This window comes from Lynx rufus, unplaced genomic scaffold (genome assembly GCF_022079265.1).
Source record: "Lynx rufus isolate CCGP_SWC_20201006 ecotype Redwood Valley unplaced genomic scaffold, mLynRuf1.p SCAF_17, whole genome shotgun sequence".
NCBI lineage: Eukaryota > Metazoa > Chordata > Mammalia > Carnivora > Felidae > Lynx > Lynx rufus.
The window spans coordinates 12,452,656-12,471,294 of record NW_025814831.1 but is presented as its reverse complement, the minus strand read 5'-3'; the positions used below and the strand labels follow the sequence as shown (position 1 = coordinate 12,471,294).

General features: G+C 53.3%; 1 protein-coding gene across 2 annotated transcripts in view; it reads right to left on the bottom strand.

The window, feature by feature from the left end:
• The window catches only part of ITPK1 (inositol-tetrakisphosphate 1-kinase), a 179,507-nt gene that overhangs the window by 10,761 nt on the left and 150,107 nt on the right, over positions 1-18,639 (bottom strand). Inside the window, exons 6-10 of one of the 2 annotated variants that reach the window (XM_047080191.1) lie at positions 11,196-11,294; positions 10,793-10,833; positions 6,881-7,046; positions 2,104-2,229; positions 759-826 (exon numbers count right to left, since the gene is read on the bottom strand). In XM_047080191.1, coding sequence (XP_046936147.1) covers positions 759-826; positions 2,104-2,229; positions 6,881-7,046; positions 10,793-10,833; positions 11,196-11,294 — 500 coding nt within the window. The remainder of the gene's footprint in view (positions 1-758; positions 827-2,103; positions 2,230-6,880; positions 7,047-10,792; positions 10,834-11,195; positions 11,295-18,639) is intronic. The other variant, XM_047080193.1, reaches the window with a different exon arrangement.

Here is an 18,639-nt window from a genome sequence, read left to right as displayed (position 1 = left end):
TAACTCTCTGCTCTGGGTAAAGACTGCTTTGCACATACCAGTGTGATAAGAAGCCCTAAATTCCCCAAAGACCCAGCTTTGGAATCAGACCAATCCGGGGTCATACCCTAGCTTGGCCCCTGAGTGAACAGTCCTGTGAGTTTGGAGAAGTTCCTCAACCTCGCCGATCATTAGCCTCCCCGCTCAGGAAAATGGAGCTGTCCGCCCTGCTCCCGCAAGGCTGTGTCCAGGCCTGGCTGTGATGCCCTGCGGCGTCTAGGATGGCTCCTGACACACGGTGACGTTCACGGAACGGTCGCCCCGAGCGAGCCCTCCTGCCCCCACAGAAGTAGCAGCAGGCCCTTGACAACGCCTACTGGATTCACGTGGACAAGGAAAGAAAAAGGAAGCCGAGATGGTGTCGCCTCCCACCCCTTTTCTTAAATCAGGAAAAAGGCAGCAGGTCTCCACAATATCTGTGACATGGGGCGGGGTGGGGGGGGGCGGGGATGTGTCAGGGGAGGGAGTCCTCATTCTGGGAGAAGAGTTAGAAAAGCTTCCACTGGGAGGAAACTAGTGGTAAACGAGTGTGGCTACGATGGCCATCGGCACGAAAGCCTGAAGCAAGCAAAGCAAAGCGGTCTCCGGCCCCCGGCAGGGAGACGGAGGTCCTTCCACCCTGCTCTGCTGGAGCTCAGGCCTGGGCCTCACCACCGACAGCACGCTGTGCACACCCAGGCTCGGGAGGGAACACGGCCGACACGGCAGAAGGAACATACCGCAGTCAGGACCGATGAAGACTCCGGCTTTGACACGTTGTGGCTGTTGAAGAAGATGGACTCGCGGTCTGAAAAGCAAAGACAAGAAGGAGCCGGAGTGAGCTTAAAGCAGTGGTGGTGACTCCACCACCTGACACCAGGGGGCAGCACCACCCCAGCCACGGCCACGGTGGCCGTAGGGTTCAGCGTCCAACAGCAGCCAACCCGGGGCCCCAGTGAGCCGGGCGCCCCCACGACAAGAGGACACTGCCCCGTGGACGGAAACACGCCTGATCAGGGTTCCCATTTCAAGCTTTCCTCCCATACAAAAATAATAACCTTAATGAGCCTACCTCTGCTACGACCTTATGGTATCTTAGATCTGGTTTCCCCCACATCCAAGGCCCCATTCCCAAAGTGTGTCTAATGTGTCTTACGGACATGGCACTAGAAAGGGGATGGAGTGGTGGCCGAGTGAGCGGGAAATGCGGTGTACCAGAATATCAAAGGCCCAAAGTCAATGGCAAGTAAAATCAAGGTCGGAGGACCAGTAAATGCCATTGAATCCAGTAATCCCAGCCCCTCCCGGTATCTGCTCAGAGAACTCCTTTTCAGGGTAGCACGTGAGAAATGCCCAAGCTGCTACTTGGCACGTGAGTGTTTCAAATATAAAGGGTTCTGCTGTATCCCAACTATTTAGGGGGAAAAAATAGGAAATCAGAACACGGGCTGCTATAGGATCCATCCAAGAAAGCATACAGAATAATCTGTTTGGCTTTGGAAGCCGGCACAGCCCGCCCGAAATGCGCTTCACCTCCTCCCACCCCATACTTCCCTGACCCATGGCCATCGCCCATCACACCCTCAGTCCCATTGGGGCACCCAGAGGGGCAGGCTGACCCCAAGAATAATGAGAGCAACAAGCAGCTGGTTTGTCTGTCCACCCCCTGGAGTGCGGTCGGTCGGTCACACGTTCTCTCGAGCACTTGGAAGCATGGGCACACAAATGCGAGAATCACAAAACCACGAGCTCCACCGCCCCGTGCCCCCCACCAAGAATGGCATGGGGATGTCCTGGGCCATGAGCCCCTGTGTGGCCCCAGCAGCCTCTGCTTCAGTCTTTCCAGAGTGGGCCATTGTGGCTCCCGTCCTCAGGACATACTGCTCATCCCTGGGACCTGGGTCCCTAAGCGCAGGACAGGAAGGGCCTTGGTGGAAGCACCATGGCGTGCAGGGGCCAGGCCATAGCGGGGCACCCGCTCTGATTGCCAACGACCCCCACCAGCTCCAGGATTACGGCGCCGCAACAATCATGCATGAGGAAGTGATTCGGGCGGAGGCCAAGCAGGCAGGCGCTGAGAGGTACCTGGCATCCTTCCCGCTAGTGGGGCACACAAGCCCCTTGCCGCCCCGGTGTGCCCGACAGTCCTCCCGCCGCTCCGACCAGAGCCAGTCCAGACGGGGGGCACGAGAGACGGTCCTGGGGAGGAGCCTGGGGAAAATAAACACCCTGCAGGACTTGTGCCAAGCAGCCCCACCAATCTCTACTCCTGGGCTCCAAGAGCCAAGAAGAGGGGGCCTTCAGGGGTGGCAAGCCCTGAGGGCCGGAGGACAGAGTGGGCCTCGAGCAGCTGCAACAGGTGTTCTGGCCTTCTGCGGGCACTGCCCACCTTTTTGCCCTGTAGCCCGGCCTGGCCCAACCCCACCAAGCTCAGGGTGCCTCCCACCCACCCCGAGGGTCCCCAAGGGTAGCAGAGCAAGCCTGGGGAGGGGGGCCACACAGAGCAGGTAGACACAGCCAAGTTCAGGGAGGCTGGGAAGCCTGCAGGAGCCACAAGGAAACACCACGGTGCTTAACTCTGCCAGGAAGGGAAGAAGCTGGGCACTCAGAAAGGCACACCCAGCACTCACTGGACTGGACAGACCACATCACCCAACAGTTTCTTGTGGAAGGGACACCAATAAAAAACGTGGACCGTTTTCCAAGGAGATTGTTTCTCCTCCTGGGCTAACTCTGACCTGGGGGCTCAGGCCAGGGGACTATTCAGCAATGACAGTGGCAGTGGAGGGTGGGGGGGCCTCTGCTCAAGTACCACCTGTGTGTGGCCTGAACAGCGGCCAGAGGGGGTGTGGGCAACTTCCAGACACTCCCTGGCCCAGGACACTGGGAAGCTGAGACGGGTCAGAGTGGGTCACGTGTCCTCCGATGCCAGCTCCTTGGGGAGCTTTAAGATACCCACTTCCTCTAAAGACGGACCTGGCTGGGCCCTGACACTCCGATCACAGGACCACTCTGGATCTGGGACCCCATCCACTCACTCCCAGTGTCTGGAACAGTCCTGAGACACACAGTCTGAGTAACGAACCACTACCAGCGCCCCACAGGGGCGGGAAGGCAATGAGGGGAATATGGGTGCTTTCGGCCCTTGATGTATAGACAAGAAGAACAGGTTCAAAACAGAGTAAATGACAGGTTTAATCCCCAAATATTGCAGTAACTCAGCAGTTATGAGCACGGACCACACTTTCCTCAGCTTTATTTGCTTACTCTTCATGTGTGTCTCTGGGGAGGGGGGCACGTCACAGTGCTGCAGACGGAGGCCCACATCTTCTTCTAGATCCCATACAAGTATCAGCTCCACAGAGAGGCCAGCTCTGGCTCCCTCACCCAGCGGGGTCCCAGGACCCACTGTTTCCTCTGGAGCCCTTCATCTATGCCACGATGCATCTTTTTATTCTTTCTTTCCGCATGTGTGGGTTCTCCCACTAGAATAGGAACACATGAGGGCAGGATACTTGGCTGACTATCTAGTCACCTACTGGATCAGTTACCAGGCACAGGGCTGGGCACATGGCAGGCTCAAGGAAATACGGCATCCATTACACTAGAGAGGCTCTAGATGACAGATCGGCAAACCAGAGACTGAAAGCCAAACCTAGCCTGTCACCTGCCATTTGTAAATAAAGTTTTACTGGAACACAGCCAGGCCCAGGTGCTAACATATTGTCTATAGCTGCTTTCATGCCTCAAGGGCAGCATTAAATAATTATGACAGAGTTGGAAATATTTACTATCTAGGCTTTTGCAGAAAAAGTCTGCTGACCCCAGTTCTACGTGGCAAGTGATATCATTCTTTGATGTACCCCTAAGGGAAAAAAGGCCCAGGGAGAAGGGTAAAATAAAGGCACTAGTCCACACAGTACAGGAAACGAAAGTAAATCCACTGCACAAAAGGGGAACACAGAGACGTGCCTATCTCGGTCCTGGCACTGGGTAGAGACAGGGGAGCAATCTCCCCAACTGCGAACGACAGGCATAGGATACGTGTTCCTAGTGGCTGACACAAGCCAACACCAACCCTCTCAGTAAGAACCTGACTTTCACTCCAGCAGAAGCAACTAGAAGATGCCTGGCTCTAAAAATCACCTGACTTCAGAAACGTTAACAGGGAAAACCACAAGTGCACCTGAAAATCAACAGAGCACGGTCGTTATGGAGGGAAGGCTAGTGTCCCTGGCCCCCCGCCCCCCAGGTCCTGAAGAATCCCACAGCTCCTTGCGTGGATGGGGAAGCTGTAGGCCACACTGGACAAGGGAAACTGGAAAGCCAGTGTGGGGGCTGGAAAGAGGCCAGAGCCCCAGAGCCCGCTGCTCAACTGGTCCAGCTTAAAGGACCCCTGTCGAGTTACGCTTCTCATCTGGAAAGAACACGCACATAAAGAGAACAAAGCCCGCGCCGGCTCCCCGGCACGATGCCCTGAAGACCGCAGACATGAAATCGGCTTTGGGATGGATGGACGGACATGCTGAAAGTTATTCAACTTGCCTGAGCATAATAAACATTCCTGCATTGGCTCTGTGAGTTTACCTACTCCCCAGCCTACATTTTATGGAAAACTGGCAACCTGTCATGAGAAGAAACACAGTCATGAGAAGACACAGAAACATGGAGCCTCATCCTCAAGACACAGGACACAGAGCCTGTGCCTGGCTGCAAACGGCTCCCAGGGCTGAGACAGAAACTGGCCCAGCACTTTGTAACAGGGAGGAAAAGGAGAAAACTTCCTTTCCTTTGTCTGGAAAGGAAGGAAACGTGGCAGTAAATTTCTTACAGGTAGAGGGGATTTGAGTAAAAATAAAAAAAAAAAGAGGGGCGCCTGGGTGGCTCGGTCAGTTAAGCGTCTGACTTCGGCTCAGGTCATGATACTGCAGTTAGTGGGTTTGAGCCCCATGTCAGGTCCTGTGCTGACAGCTCAGAACCCGGAGCCTGCTTCAGATTCTGTGTCTCCCTCCCTCTCTCTCCCCGGCTTGTGCTCTGTCCCTCAAAGGTGAATAAATGTTAAAAAAAAAATTCTTTTAATAAAAAAAGAAAAAAAGAAAGGAGGCTATGTAAGGTATGCTACTCTTAATATATTTTCCACAGACTTAAAGCACGTACTTTTTAAAAATTAGAGAAAATACATAATTAAAAAAAAAAATAGTCTCTTCCAGCCCACAATTTATAAGAATGCCTCCTGCTGCTATATAGTCATATACAAAAAGACCCCTCCAGATCTTAGTCCCCTCACCCCCAGATCATTACATCATCCCAGTGTGCGAGAGCTGGGACCAGGGGGATTATGGGGATGTCCCAAACCCTGACAATGCAGCCTTGAGTCCTGGAGCCCCCCGCCTGGCTGGGAAGGCTGCTTGCACCCAGAAAGGAAGTGAAAACGGGCGCACATTTTCAAAGTGTCTGCTCTCTGTGTTGCGTTAATGGGAAGAAAAAAGCTGTCCTGGGGATGAACAGCTGAACTTTATTCAAGAGGAGTGGCTTAAAGCCACCAGGAACGGATGGTGACCGGCAATCCCAGCAGGAGGGACTTTAAGAAGACACATCTGTTGACTCAGATGGAGACAGAACGGCCCGGTATTTCACTGCATCTGGTGATGGCGGGTTTCCCTTGCAGAGATAAATGCACGGCATGTCTGAGCACAGCACATGAGGACAATCAAATATCCTGCAAGGGATCCTCTTAGAAAGCTGTGCTTATTTCAAAGACACGGTTACTCTGCTCCAAAGGTTTCTGGAACTTGCCTTAGAGATGCCTTCAGAACCACTAGAACATTCTTTTGAGCAGCCCCAACACCAGCAAATCCGTATCTTAGTGTCAGTTTCTGAAAGGGCCAAAGATCAGCTGGTGTCAGGAGAGTAGCTAAAAAAAAAAAAAAGCTGAGCAGGGCGCCTGGGTGGCTCAGTCGGTTAAGGGTCAGGTTCTTGGGTTTCAGCTCAGGTCATGATCTTGTGGTTTGTGGGTTCGAGCCCTGTGTCAGACTCCGTGCTGACAGTGCAGAGCCTCCTGGGATTTTCCCTCTCTCTCTCTCTCTCTCTCTCTCTGCCCCTCCCCTGCTCATGCACTCGCTCTCCCTAAATAAATAATTAATTAATTAATTAATAAAACTGAGCTTGTGGAGCCCCTCAGCCTCCTTACAGGATCCCCTCAAATGCCCCAAATAATGGCAGCATCCTAAAAACTCCACCACCCTGTGACCATCTGAGGGACACTTGGGATCCAAAACATGCTCACTCAGTCCTCACCCCTGTAAGGGGGGACGCGGTGGGGTGACTGTGCCCACATGGACCTGCCTGAGGTCCCACAACTAGGAAGTGCTGGACCCTGTGTGACCTCTAACGGAGCACACATCCACTCAGTGGCTGCAGAAGCAGCAAGTAACGCTGGGCCTCCCCACTTGGAAAAAAAAAAGACGTGATAAAACAGTCAGCACTCTGGCCTTCAAAAAATAAGAGGGGCCCTTTCCCAAACCCTCACTTCCCTCAAGGGCCAATCACCCATTCCAGCATGTTCCTCATGCGTGTCATCTCTGTGGGGCCCCCAGGAAGTGCCCTGGGCGCGGAGAGCTTTCGGAGGAGTCCCGGAGCTTACAGTGGTCCGGGAGGATGAAGCCCCTACAATGACCCGGTGGAGTGGGGTTTTACCTCGTTCTCCAAGACTTCTCACTACTGAGCAGACCTCCTCCACCCTTCAGATCACATCATCCCTGCCCCCTCCAAAATAACACGGGGTAGCAGGGTAAGTGCGGCAGGACAGACAGCCGACGCCCTGTCCCAGCCGGGCCCCTGCGACAGCGGGAAGCCTGGTTACCTGACGTGCCGGCAGAGAAGTTCTTCAGCGAGGGCCTCTGGACCACGGTGTAGGACTCGCCCACCACAAACACCTTGTACAAAACAGCGTTGTGGTTGATGAAGTTCTGGACCACACAGGGTGGCTGGATGGCACTCAGGCCCTCCTGGTTGAACACGATGGCCATCTATAGAAACAGGGAGCCAAGAGCTCTGTCAGAATCCACCACCTACTCAGCCTTACCCAAGGGCACATCACCTGCCCAGATGCACCAAGAACCACCATCCCTGTGAACTGAGGACTCCCCAGGAAGAATCTCAAGCCAGGATGAGGGGAGTGAGACTCGAGAATGAACACCTGGGGGTCGATTCACTCCTGCTGTGGGGATTTGGAAATCCTGTACCATCAGGCTGTCCACGTAGGGTTGAGCTGGCTATGCACTGCCCAACTCTACACCGTAATCCTGGGAACGGGACCCCCGGTTGTATACTATTCAATCCTTACGACATCCTTAGAGATTCTTCCACAAAGATCCAGGAGAGGCAGGGAGTGTAAGGCATGTTATCATGCACCTTTTACAGATGGGGAAACTGAGGCCCTGAGCAGCTCAGTGGCTGGTTGGAAAGTGATGGAGCCCAGGCTGGGACTGGGTCTGCCCAGCACGAAGTCTTGGCCTCTCACACATTCAGTGAACCACATGGATGCTTGAGAAATGGGAACGCGCTGCTCTGACTCCGATGCCTGTGGGGACAAAGGTCCCCACTGAGAGGATCTGGTAGGGCCACGAAGGTAGGGAGGGCAGAGGCACAGCTGGAGAAAATCTCTGCTTTGGCTCAGCTGCCAGAGCCGGGACCATGACTAATCCCTTGCAGCCCAAAGGCCCCAGGAAGGAGCCACCAGATGCCCAGGACTATGGGCAGGAATGACGGAGCCTGGACAGCTGGCTGCCTGCACTGGCAGCCACCCCTGACGTCAACTGTCACAGAGCACCACCCCAACGTTCCTGGTGCTCGGCCGGGCAGGGCAGGAGTGGAGAGGCAGGCCACATGCAGAAACAAAAAATGTGTGCATATGTGTGCACATGTGAGTGCATGCGTGTGCCGCAGCGACCGTCTCCTTAGCCTTCTGACAAGGAAGAGAAAGCCCACAGGCGGCCCGGGAGCTAGGCGAGCCAGACACGGGGTTAAGTCCTAGCTCCAGCACCTGGCTGCATGAGGGCTGACAGGGGACTCGCCCTAAGCTTGTTTTCCTCACTTGTAGAACAGCAACAATAACTACCATGGGCTAGATGCTTCAGGGGCACTTTGAGCTTCTGGCTTAGTGGTTTAACAAAGAGGTGGGGGGGGGGGGAGGATGATGATTTCACTGCCAAGCAAATCAGTGTGCATGCACTGGCTTAAAAACAAAACAAAACAAAAAACAAACGGCTCTATGAACAGGAAATAAAAAGAGAGTGGTTTGCCAAAACTAGTTGACTTTAGTTGAGCTTGGGATTCTGAGGGAGGGCTCAGGTAGACCTCAGTACAGGTAAGGAAGGACCCTAATCAGAAAGCCTCACTTTTGGGGCGCCTGGGTGGTTCGGACGGTTGAGCATCCGACCTGGGCCCAGGTCATGATCTCGCAGTTTGTGAGTGTGGGCCTCGCATTGGGCTCTGTGCTGACAGCTCAGAGCCTCCAGCCTTGCTTTGGATTCTGTGTCTCCCTGTCTCTTTCTCTCTAACTCTCCCCCACTGTGCTCTCTCTCAAAAATAAAAAAATAAACATTTTTTTAAAATTAAAAAAAAAAAAAAAAAGAAAGCCTCACTTTTCTGTTTAAAGCGAATTACGTCCACAGACCTGTCCTCCATCCTTGCTGCACCCAACATCCCCAGGCCCCCGTGAAACAGGGGAAGAGCCTTGCTCCCCAACGCCCAGGCTCATGCCATGGAGGGCACCCCACTCAAAGGGGCATCCCTCTGATGTTGAAGCCTGCCAGGAGGCAGGCAGCCCAGAGCACACACACACTCCCTGGGAGTCTCCAGATCCCAATGTTGGATGCTCCTCCGTTCCCGATCTGGGGGAGCCCCTCCCTGAAACAGCACACTGTGGGTTGGGAGAAGTGGGGGGGGGCGGAGACAGGGAGGTACCCACGTGTACATTCTGGAGCCAGACTCAGACAGCAAGACTGAGGGGTGAAAGCTGCCCCCAAAGGCACTGACCCCATACGTTGGCAGGAGGGAACTCACTTGGACCTGGAACCCCCACTGCTTCTCCCGTGCCCCGGCAGGCTCCATAGCAGCTGGTTCCCTAATAGCTCACCCGACAGGTGCAGGGCAGCACGTATGGCAACTCCCTCACTCCCCCTCGACCGCTATGCCATCCCCACGTGCAGACAGACACTCAGAGAGGCTGGGTAATCTGCCCCAAGTCCCACCGCTGGCAACGCCCAGAGCCAGACCCGCTCCCAGGTCCACAAGATTTCAGAGTTCTCTTGTGAAGACAGAAGTGGTTTCTTCCCTGCAGGCTGACCTTTTCTGCATCGGGATGGTCTAATCACACTAATGATGATTAGAGTCATCCTTCCATCCAGAAAACTGCAAGGCACTGACCAACAGAGGAACCAGGTGCTAGTGAGAAGGGGCAGGTGGAAGGCTGGCCGGCAGGTGCCGAGGGGAATGTGGGTTCTGGCGACATGACTCTGGCTGCTCTGAAGCATTCCGGCTCCCTCCCAGCGCCTGGCATGGAGCACATCCCTGGCCCAGAGCCCAGGCAGGCCCAGGCAGGGATGGCTCCCCAAGGGCAACCAGCCTTACGAGGCGGCTGACCTCTGCAGCAGGCCGCGATTTCCGGGGGCTGCCCCCACATTCCTTCCCACGGGCAGAGGCACACCCTCGGCCCAGCAGCTTCCGTCACACCATGTACCATATATCACACTGACACTTCCTATTTATAGGCATATAAGTGTCGCCACAAACGTATGCCAGGGAGAAAGACCACCACGGAACTCTGCTTCCGGGCACTGCTGGGGGGCTGTCCAGGTTTCATCCCAAGGTCTCGGGGAGCACTTCTGACTGGGTCAGACTCTCCCCACGGGGCCTCAGGATGGGCGCTGAGTCTGCGGCCCAGTGCACCCTCCCCGGTGCCTAACAGGAAGGCCCCCAGGCCGGGCCGTGCCTGTAAGGGAACGAAATGCAGACGATGGGGTGGGGGTGGAGGGAAGCCCTGAGGACAACGTCCCAGTGTGGTTCCAAAGACAGCAAGGGCAACCCAATGGAGTCCCTGCCTGGCCACCTGCTCCCCTTACCCCCGGAAGGCCTCCTCTGCTTATGGTCCTGCACCATATCTCACCGGTGCTATGTCTCTGGGACTCGGTCTCTACCCCCCGGGGCAGGGTGCACATCCTGTGCGTTCTTCCCCGGGCACTGAGTGGGGCTGGGAATGCCCACGGGGGAATAAAGGAATGACAGAGAGGGTGGAGGAATCCCCACACACTGGCAAGTAGAGTGCCGCTGCCTCCCCGACTCCCTTCTAAATTCAGCAGGACCAGCCGGTCTGTGAGCAGCTGGCAGGGACACCACAGCTCCAGTGAGCAGCACTCAGAGGGGCCTGGGGCAGTGGCTGGCACAGAGCAGGTGCCCCAGGGAGCGATCGACACTGATGAGCCAAAGGTTGGAAAGTCGGACAGGTCAAACTGGGACGTGATGTGACTTGCTGGGGCTCGCAGCGGGCAGGCAGACCCCTGGAACACCCATCTCGCCCCTGGGGACAGGACAGGCACGGGGAGAAGCTGGAGACCACGCACAAAGCCACAACCAGGAGCAGGACAGGGAGCCGGAGCAGCAGTGTGAGATCCGGCACACAGACCCCTGCGGGCTCCCAGAGAGACACTGTGAGCTGGAAAGGTGGGGGCACAGGGGGAGATGGGGACACAGGGCAGTCAAAGCTTCCACTCACCTCATGAGAGTTGGTGCCATGAGCCACTCTGGTTTTGCAAACTATGGAGCAGGGAGAGAAAAGCAGAGAGAAATCAGTGAGGTTATTCTCCACAAAGCCTGACTCGCGATACAGGGAGAAATTCTTGACCCTCCAGCAGCCCGTGGGGACGAGGGGCAGGTAGCAGACACGCGGACTCAACAACGGCCAGCATCTGCACTCAGGCGTCTGGACAGACACTGCCAGGCCGGCAAAAGAGCACCCGCCGCCCACACCACCTGAGGACCCGTGTCCGCTGAGTGCTGCAAAGCCCTCCCTGGCGGCCAAGGCCTTCATGCATCCCAGGGAGCACAGACAGCCCCCCATCCCCACCCGGCCCGCGGCCCGGCCAGCCTGCCCAGCGGGGCCTGGGCGTGGTACGCACTGAAGGGGAATGCCAGGCCGTTCTTCTCCAGGAGCCTCATGGTGTCGTCTCCACACAGGCTGGTGAGCTCCATGAAGGGTGGCGAGCAGATCCTGTCATCTGGGAACGGCGAAGAAGCCCACGTCAGCACGCCTGCCTACTAGCCCCCGGGCCCGCTTCCTGTGACAGAGCCACCTCCCCGGGGCCACGCTCGACAGCCCTGCTCTCCTGAGCAGACACCCCCAAGTCCGCAGCGAGTGCACACACACACACACACACACACACACACACACTGACAGTAACGGCAGCATATTCTTCAATTACATTTCTTTTTTAATTTTTATTTGAGAGGGAGTATGTATGCATCTGCGCATGTGAGCAGGGGAGAGGGGCAGAGGGCGAGAGAGAGAATCCCAAGCAGGCTCCACCCCAGTACAGAGCCCAACTCTGGACTCCATCCCATGACCCTGGGATCACGACCTGAGCCTAAATCAAGAGTCCGACACTCAACCGACTGGGCCTCCCAGGCGCCCCTTTAATTACATTTCCTAACGTTTCCATAATTACAAAACCAGTACAAGAGGAGTATAAAACTTGACTCAAAAAAAAGTAAGAACCACACGCGTTCACAGATAAGACTACGACAACAAACTTCTCAGCCTGAGGCATATACACATTTTATGCACGCAGAACTTTACAAGAGGATCCTGTTTTGCGGCCGATTTTCTCTCAACAAACTATGAGCATTCTTCTGGTTCAATAGAGGCTTCTCCTACCGTGTGCCTCATCAGCTTAACAATGACTGCAGGAGAGGTGCCACGTGCTTAGCTCCTGGCACATGTCTAGCACCGTGCAAAGGACTTTGCATGCATCACCTCTGAAGTCTGCAAAATAATCCTTTGAGAAGGAAGCTGACGTCAGGGAGATTAAAGTGCATGCCCAAGGCTACACAAGCGTTCCTGTGCCTGGGGACACAAGGGCCCTCACCCTCTCGCTACCTAAAGGACACATCTCATCAGCCACCTGCCTGCCAGGTCTGGCCTCCTGACTCTCTCCCTCCCTCTCTCCCTTTCTCAAGCACACTCCCCACCCTTCTCCAGCCTGCTGCAGACACACTCCAGCCCCGGCCTTGCCCCCCTGCCAACAGCTTCTCACACCCTGCCTTTCCTGAGTCCCCGGGCTCAGAGGGGTGCCCATCCAGTGGGTTCTCTGAAAAGCTCTGGATGCTGGGTCTGCTCTGCTTGTCCGGACGCTCCTGGTGCCAGGCCCTGAGTTAGGCCAAGATAGATTATTTGTGGGATAACTAAAGGTGCTCTGACGCTCTCTACTGATTGCTAAATTACATTACCGGTTTGTTATTACTGCTTCTTGTCTACTCCCCTTCTCAGACCAGGCCAGCAGCTCCTCAGGAGGTGGTGGGACCACCCTGTACTTCTGGGCACAGAGGCCAGGAAAGGCCGAGCGTTAGTGAGGGGGTGGTGCCCCCCCCCCAACTTGGAAACCAAACCAAAAGTAAACAAGCAAAGTGGCTTGTCTCCAGGAGCTTCTAGCTACTTGGCTGGCTAAGGTCAGTACATTAAACCAAGGTTTAAGATCCAGCCTCATACAGCTCATAAAAATGAATGCCAAGAATTACACAGGGCATGTTAAAAATGTTTCTACCCGCCCCTCCTCCCCCCCCCCCACAAGTCCAGGCTCCAAACTGGCGCAAAATTGTCGGGTGTTGGCAGATTTCAGGGGTTGCAGGACTTCTTGGGGACCACGGGAGGGTGTTCTAGGGGCAGCGTCTGCTGAGCCCTGGCAGACAGTGCTGCAGGCCTTCCAAACACAGAACTCCTTTAATCCTCAAATTGCTGTGGTGGTGTCTCCATGGGCAGAAGCCAAAACAGGCAGCCTGCCCCAAGTCACATGATGGTCAATGACAGAGGTTCAAAGGGCAGGCCAGGAAAAGAGAAGTCAGGAAAATCAGGGTGGGGACGTACTGGGGCTGTGTCCTGGCTCTCAGCTGTAAGCCACTACCTAAATAAGGCCCCATTTCTGCACCCCCAGCCTAGACTCAGAGCCGGGGTGGGAAAGCTTGTTGCTGCAAAAGCACAGCCCCTGCAGCCCAACCAGAACAGAATGCGACACTCAAGGCCTCAAACTGCAGTAGACAGGGGCTCACCTGGTTTGACTGGAGCCCGGAGCCCCCTTGGCCCACCCCCTCCCACAGGAAGATTCAGAGATCCCTGGAGCCCAAAAGGCCACCTCCTGTAAGAGCTTCCAGACTCCCCATCACCAGATTTTTCAGAGCAGATGCCTCTGCCTGGCCTTTAGATTTGCCTTGCAATATCCCTGTCAACGTCCCCTCCCACCCCAGCCCACCCAAACTTCTACATGTCACTGACAACAGCCAACTTCTCAATAAACTGCACTTGATATGTGCCAAACAACACAGTCTACACAGCAACTCAAGCCCCTTCACAAGAACCCCACAAGAAAGTACTGTCACTCCCATTTTACAGAAGAGGAAAATGGGGCACGGAGAGGCGAAGCTCCCTCCCCAGAGTTACACAGTGAGTATGTGGTGTAGCTGGGGCCGGGGGTGGGGTGGGGGGGGCTCAGACATGGGCAGTTGGCTCCCTAGTAGAAAAAGTGTCCATTCCATATTAGCAGGAGAAAAGACAAAGCTTTTATTGAGATGATCATCTCAACAGACTCAGAGAAGGCACCTGACAAAATCCAACAGCCTTCAAGATAAAAACACTGAGCAAACTAGGAATAGAGGGGAATTTCTTCACTGATTAAAGAGCATTTATAAAAACCACAGAAATATCCTACTTTGGGGTGAAAGACTGGATGCTTTCCGCCTAAGATCAGGAACAAGACAAGAATGTCTGTTCTCGCCACTTCTATTCATTCAATACCATACTGGGTGTTCTCGCCAGGGCAATTAGGAGAGAGTGAAATAAAAAGCATCCAGACTGGAAAGAAGAAGTAAAACTACCTCTACATGCAGGTGATATGATCTTCTCTATAGGAAATCCCAAGGAATCCACACACACAAACCCCAAAAACTATGAAGATAAGTCAGTTCAGCAAGACTGCAGAATAAAAGATCAACACACAAAAAACAATTATATTTCTACCTACTAGCAATGAACAATCTGAATGTGAAATTAAGAAAATAATTCTACTTATACTAGCATCAAAAAATAACAGCACTTAAGAAATAAATCTAGGGGCGCCTGGGTGGCACAGTCGGTTAAGCGTCCGACTTCAGCCAGGTCACGATCTCGCGGTCTGTGAGTTCGAGCCCCGCGTCAGGCTCTGGGCTGATGGCTCAGAGCCTGGAGCCTGTTTCCGATTCTGTGTCTCCCTCTCTCTCTGCCCCTCCCCCGTTCATGCTCTGTCTCTCTCTGTCCCAAAAATAAATAAACGTTGAAAAAAAAAATTTAAAAAAAAAAAAAAAAGAAAGAAATCTAACAAAGACTTAAATGCTGGAAAAGACAAAATATTATTGAAAGACATTCAGGAAGATCTCAATAGATGGAAAGACGTCCCATGTTCATGGATAAGAGGTTTAATATATTAAGCTGACAACACTCTCACACTGATCTACAGATTCAGCACAATCCCCATTAAAATCCCAGCTTTCTTTTAGCAGGAAGTGACAAGTTAATCTTTAAATTCATGTAAAAATGCAAGGGACCCAGAACAGCCAGTACTGAAATCCTGAAAACGAATAAAGTTGGAAGACTCACACTTCCCAATTTAAAAACTTACAATAAAACTACAGTAATCATGCAGGATGGTAGTGGTACAAGATCTGACATACACATCAAAGGACTATAATTGAGACACCAGAAAGAGAGTCAACTGATTTTCCACCAGGGAGCCAATACAATTCAATAGGGAGAACAACAGTCTTTTCAACCAATCCAAAAACCAGATATCCATGTGTGAGAGAATGAATCTGGAACCCTACCTCACACCATATACAAGAATTGATTCAAAATGGATCATGATCTAAACTGAAGATCTAAAACAATAAAACTCTTAGAAGAAAACATGAGTGTAAATCTTCATGACCTTGGATCAGGTAATGGTTTCTTAGACACTAAAAGCATAAGCAACGAAAGTAAAAAAAAAAGACAAATCTAACATCATCGAAATTCAAAACTTTTGTGCTTCAAAGGGCACTGTCAAGAAAGTAAAAAAGACAACCCACAGAATGGAGAAAAATATTTGCAAATCATGTATCTGATAATGGCCTAATATCCAAAACCTATAAAGAACTATGAACAAATAAACAATAAAAAGATGACCCAAATTTAAAATGGGCAAAGGATTTGAATAGAAAGTTCTCAACATAAGACATACAGATGGCCGGTGCGCACGTGAAAAGATGCTCGACATCATTAGCCATCAAGGAAATACACATCAAAACTACAAGGAGACCCTATTTCACATCTACTAGGATGGCTATAATCAAAAAGACAGGAAATAACAAGTGCTAACATTGCCAGTGGGAATGTACAATGATACAGCTGCTTTGGGAAACAGTCTGGCAGTCCCACAAACAGTTAAAACACAGAGTCACAGTGTGATTCCCAGATATACAACCAAGGGAATGGAAACCTATGTCCACACAAAAGCCTGCCCAGGAATGTTCACAGCAGCATTGGCAAAAAGTGGCAACAACCGAAATGCCCCTCAACTGACGAGTGGGTAAACAAGATATGATGTGCCCATTCAATGGGGGTATCATTCAGCCAGAAAAAGGAAAGAAGTGCCAACACGGGCTACAACATGACCTTGAAAACTGTATGCTGAGCGAAGGAAGCTGGTCACAAAAATCCCATATTGTGTGACTTCATTCATATGAAATGTCCAGAATAGGCAAATCTGTCTACGGTGGTTGCCAAGGGCTGGCGGCAATGGGGACTGACTACAAATGGGTACATTTCTTTCTGGGATGAGGAAAATGTTCTGGCCTTAGATAATGGTGATGGTTGCACAATTTGGGGAAGATATTCAAAACTATTGAACTGTATGTGTACTTTAAAAAGGTGGATTTCAGGGGCACCTGGGTGGCTCAGTCGGTTAAGTGTCCGACTTCGGCTCAGGTCATGATCCCATGGTTTGTGAGTTCGAGCCCCGCATTGGGCTCTGTGCTGACAGCTCAGAGCCTGGAGCCTACTTCAGATTCTATGTCTCTCTCTCTCTCTCTCTCTCTCTCTGCTCCTCCCCTGCTTGCTCTCTCTCTCTCTCAAAAATGAACATTAAAAAAATTTTTTTAATAAATTAAAAGGTGGATTTTATGGCATGTGCACTGTATCAACTAAAAGGAAACAACAAGAAAAATTCCCCAGCAGCAGCAGCTGCCATCTCTCAAGTGCATACGCCATGTACAGTGTCTCTTTTAAACCTGCAGCTCCTCCTCCCTCACCCCCCGTCATCAGGTCCAGGGTGAAGTCAGACAAGGACAAGGCAAGTGCTTCCCCCAGAGATGTTTGGGGTCCAGAGGAAAAGCAGAGACGAGACATTTCCAGTGAATGGGCCACATCTAGCATTAGGCCAGACAGCCCCAGTTTTCTGAAATCTCAGGCTGTGATGTGAAGCGGGGCCCAAGAGAGGTGGCACCAGGAAGGGGGGGCACACGCACACCGTCACGGTCCTCCCCCCTTCTCCCAACTTGGAGCCTGCTGACCGCACTCTGAGCAGCAGGCACCACTGGGTGCCCACCCTGCTCTCGCTCCAGGGGTAGGTCTGGGACTGAGACTGGCCAATCACACTGCCAAGAAGGACGCATAGTCAGAGCTCAGTCACCAGCAAGAGGCAGCACCGGGTGAAGGCAGTCCTGAGCCTGCAGGGCAGAGGCTGGAAGGGACCACTGTCCACACCAGGCCATGGCTGCTCCACGCCCCAGGCCTGTTCCTCTCTGGACTCGAGTACAGGAGACGACGATGTCTTTACTGCTTGAACCAGGATCATCCTGTGTGTCCGGGAAATCACACTGAATTAGAAACGACTACGGTTCCTATTTTGGGGTCAACAACCATTCGTCACCAGTGGCAAGATATGTGTTGTGTTGGGGCTCTGCTAAATCATAGGAGCCAGAAATACAGGACTTAACAAACAGACGTGCCCACCCGCACGGAGCTTACATTCCCAGACAGTAAACCAGGCTGGTAAGTGAGATGCACCCCTAGATGGTGCTGGCGGGGTGCCGCAAAGGGGTGCCAGCAGAGCAGGGGCGAGGTCAGGGAGCAAGGTCTCACTGAACAGAGACATGGGAAGGTGAGCAGGTGGCAAAGGCGATGCATCTGGGGTCAGTGTGCTCCCGGGGTGGGGGTGGGGGGGGGGACAGGCCGCGGCAGCATCAGAGCCAGCGCCCTGATGGCAGCTGGCACGGCGGGCCCGCCTCGCGGGGCATGGCAACAGCAGAGGGTTCCGCCAGCTCTCCCGTGGGAAACTCGCAACATCACCAGCAGCTCTTCTCCCCAAAGAGAGACTGAAGACTTTCTAGAAGTCAGCCCTGGGAGCCCGGGAGGCTATTTCTGGTTCCCAGAAAAAGGCTACTGTTGCTTATTTATCTATCATCTTTATTTCTGGATGGGAGCTGGAAAGAGGCTTTTTTTAGTCGGATGGTGGGTTGTGTTCTGTTCAGAGCCGAAACGTTAGCCCCTGGGAAACTGAAACAGCGCCATCCTCCCTCGTCTGCCACCCTCATCGCAGAATGTGAAGCTGGAGGCCCTCAGAGATGAGCGAGTCCCAGCCACGTGTCCACACGTCCGAAGAGGAAAGAGAACAGTTCAAGGCCACACACAAGTTACCGGCAGACCAAGGGTGAGAGCCCAGGTGTCTTGAGTCACACCCGGCCTCACTCTGCCAGGTGGCCACGCTCTTATCTGACTACAGGCAGCTGCTACAGAACTACCAAGAAGGTAAAAGGCCAATGACAAACAGGTGGATATAAGAGGACAGCTAGGGGTGAGACGGCACTCTGAAGCCTGACTTTGAACCTGGGGTAAATTGCTCATCACCTGTAACCTTTGGCAAGTTGACTAAACTCTGCTGGGCCCTACTCTCCTCATCTGTAAAATGGGAGCACTGTCTCCCTGGAGGGTTGTCGGGAGCCCTGGTACGTGACAGGTACCCCGCAGTGGCAAGGCCAGCTGGGGACACCCACAGGGGAGCAGGCCGATGCTGCACGTGGCCACTGGTCCATGTCCGGCCTCCTGGGACGTGTCGGGTGCCGGGCCCCGACCTCACTTGCTCTCTCGTGCACCCAGCGTGGTGCTGGCAGAGCAGTCTGTCCTCCCGTGGCTGCGAAAGACATCCTGGCAGGGCCCTGGTGGTGGTGGTGGGGAGACTGGGCACAGCTGTAATGGGACCCTGTCCTGGTTTCCTTCTCTTGGACAGGTGTAATTTCTTCACCCAGGCAGTATCTGATGCAAAGACCACCCAGGGGCAGGGACAG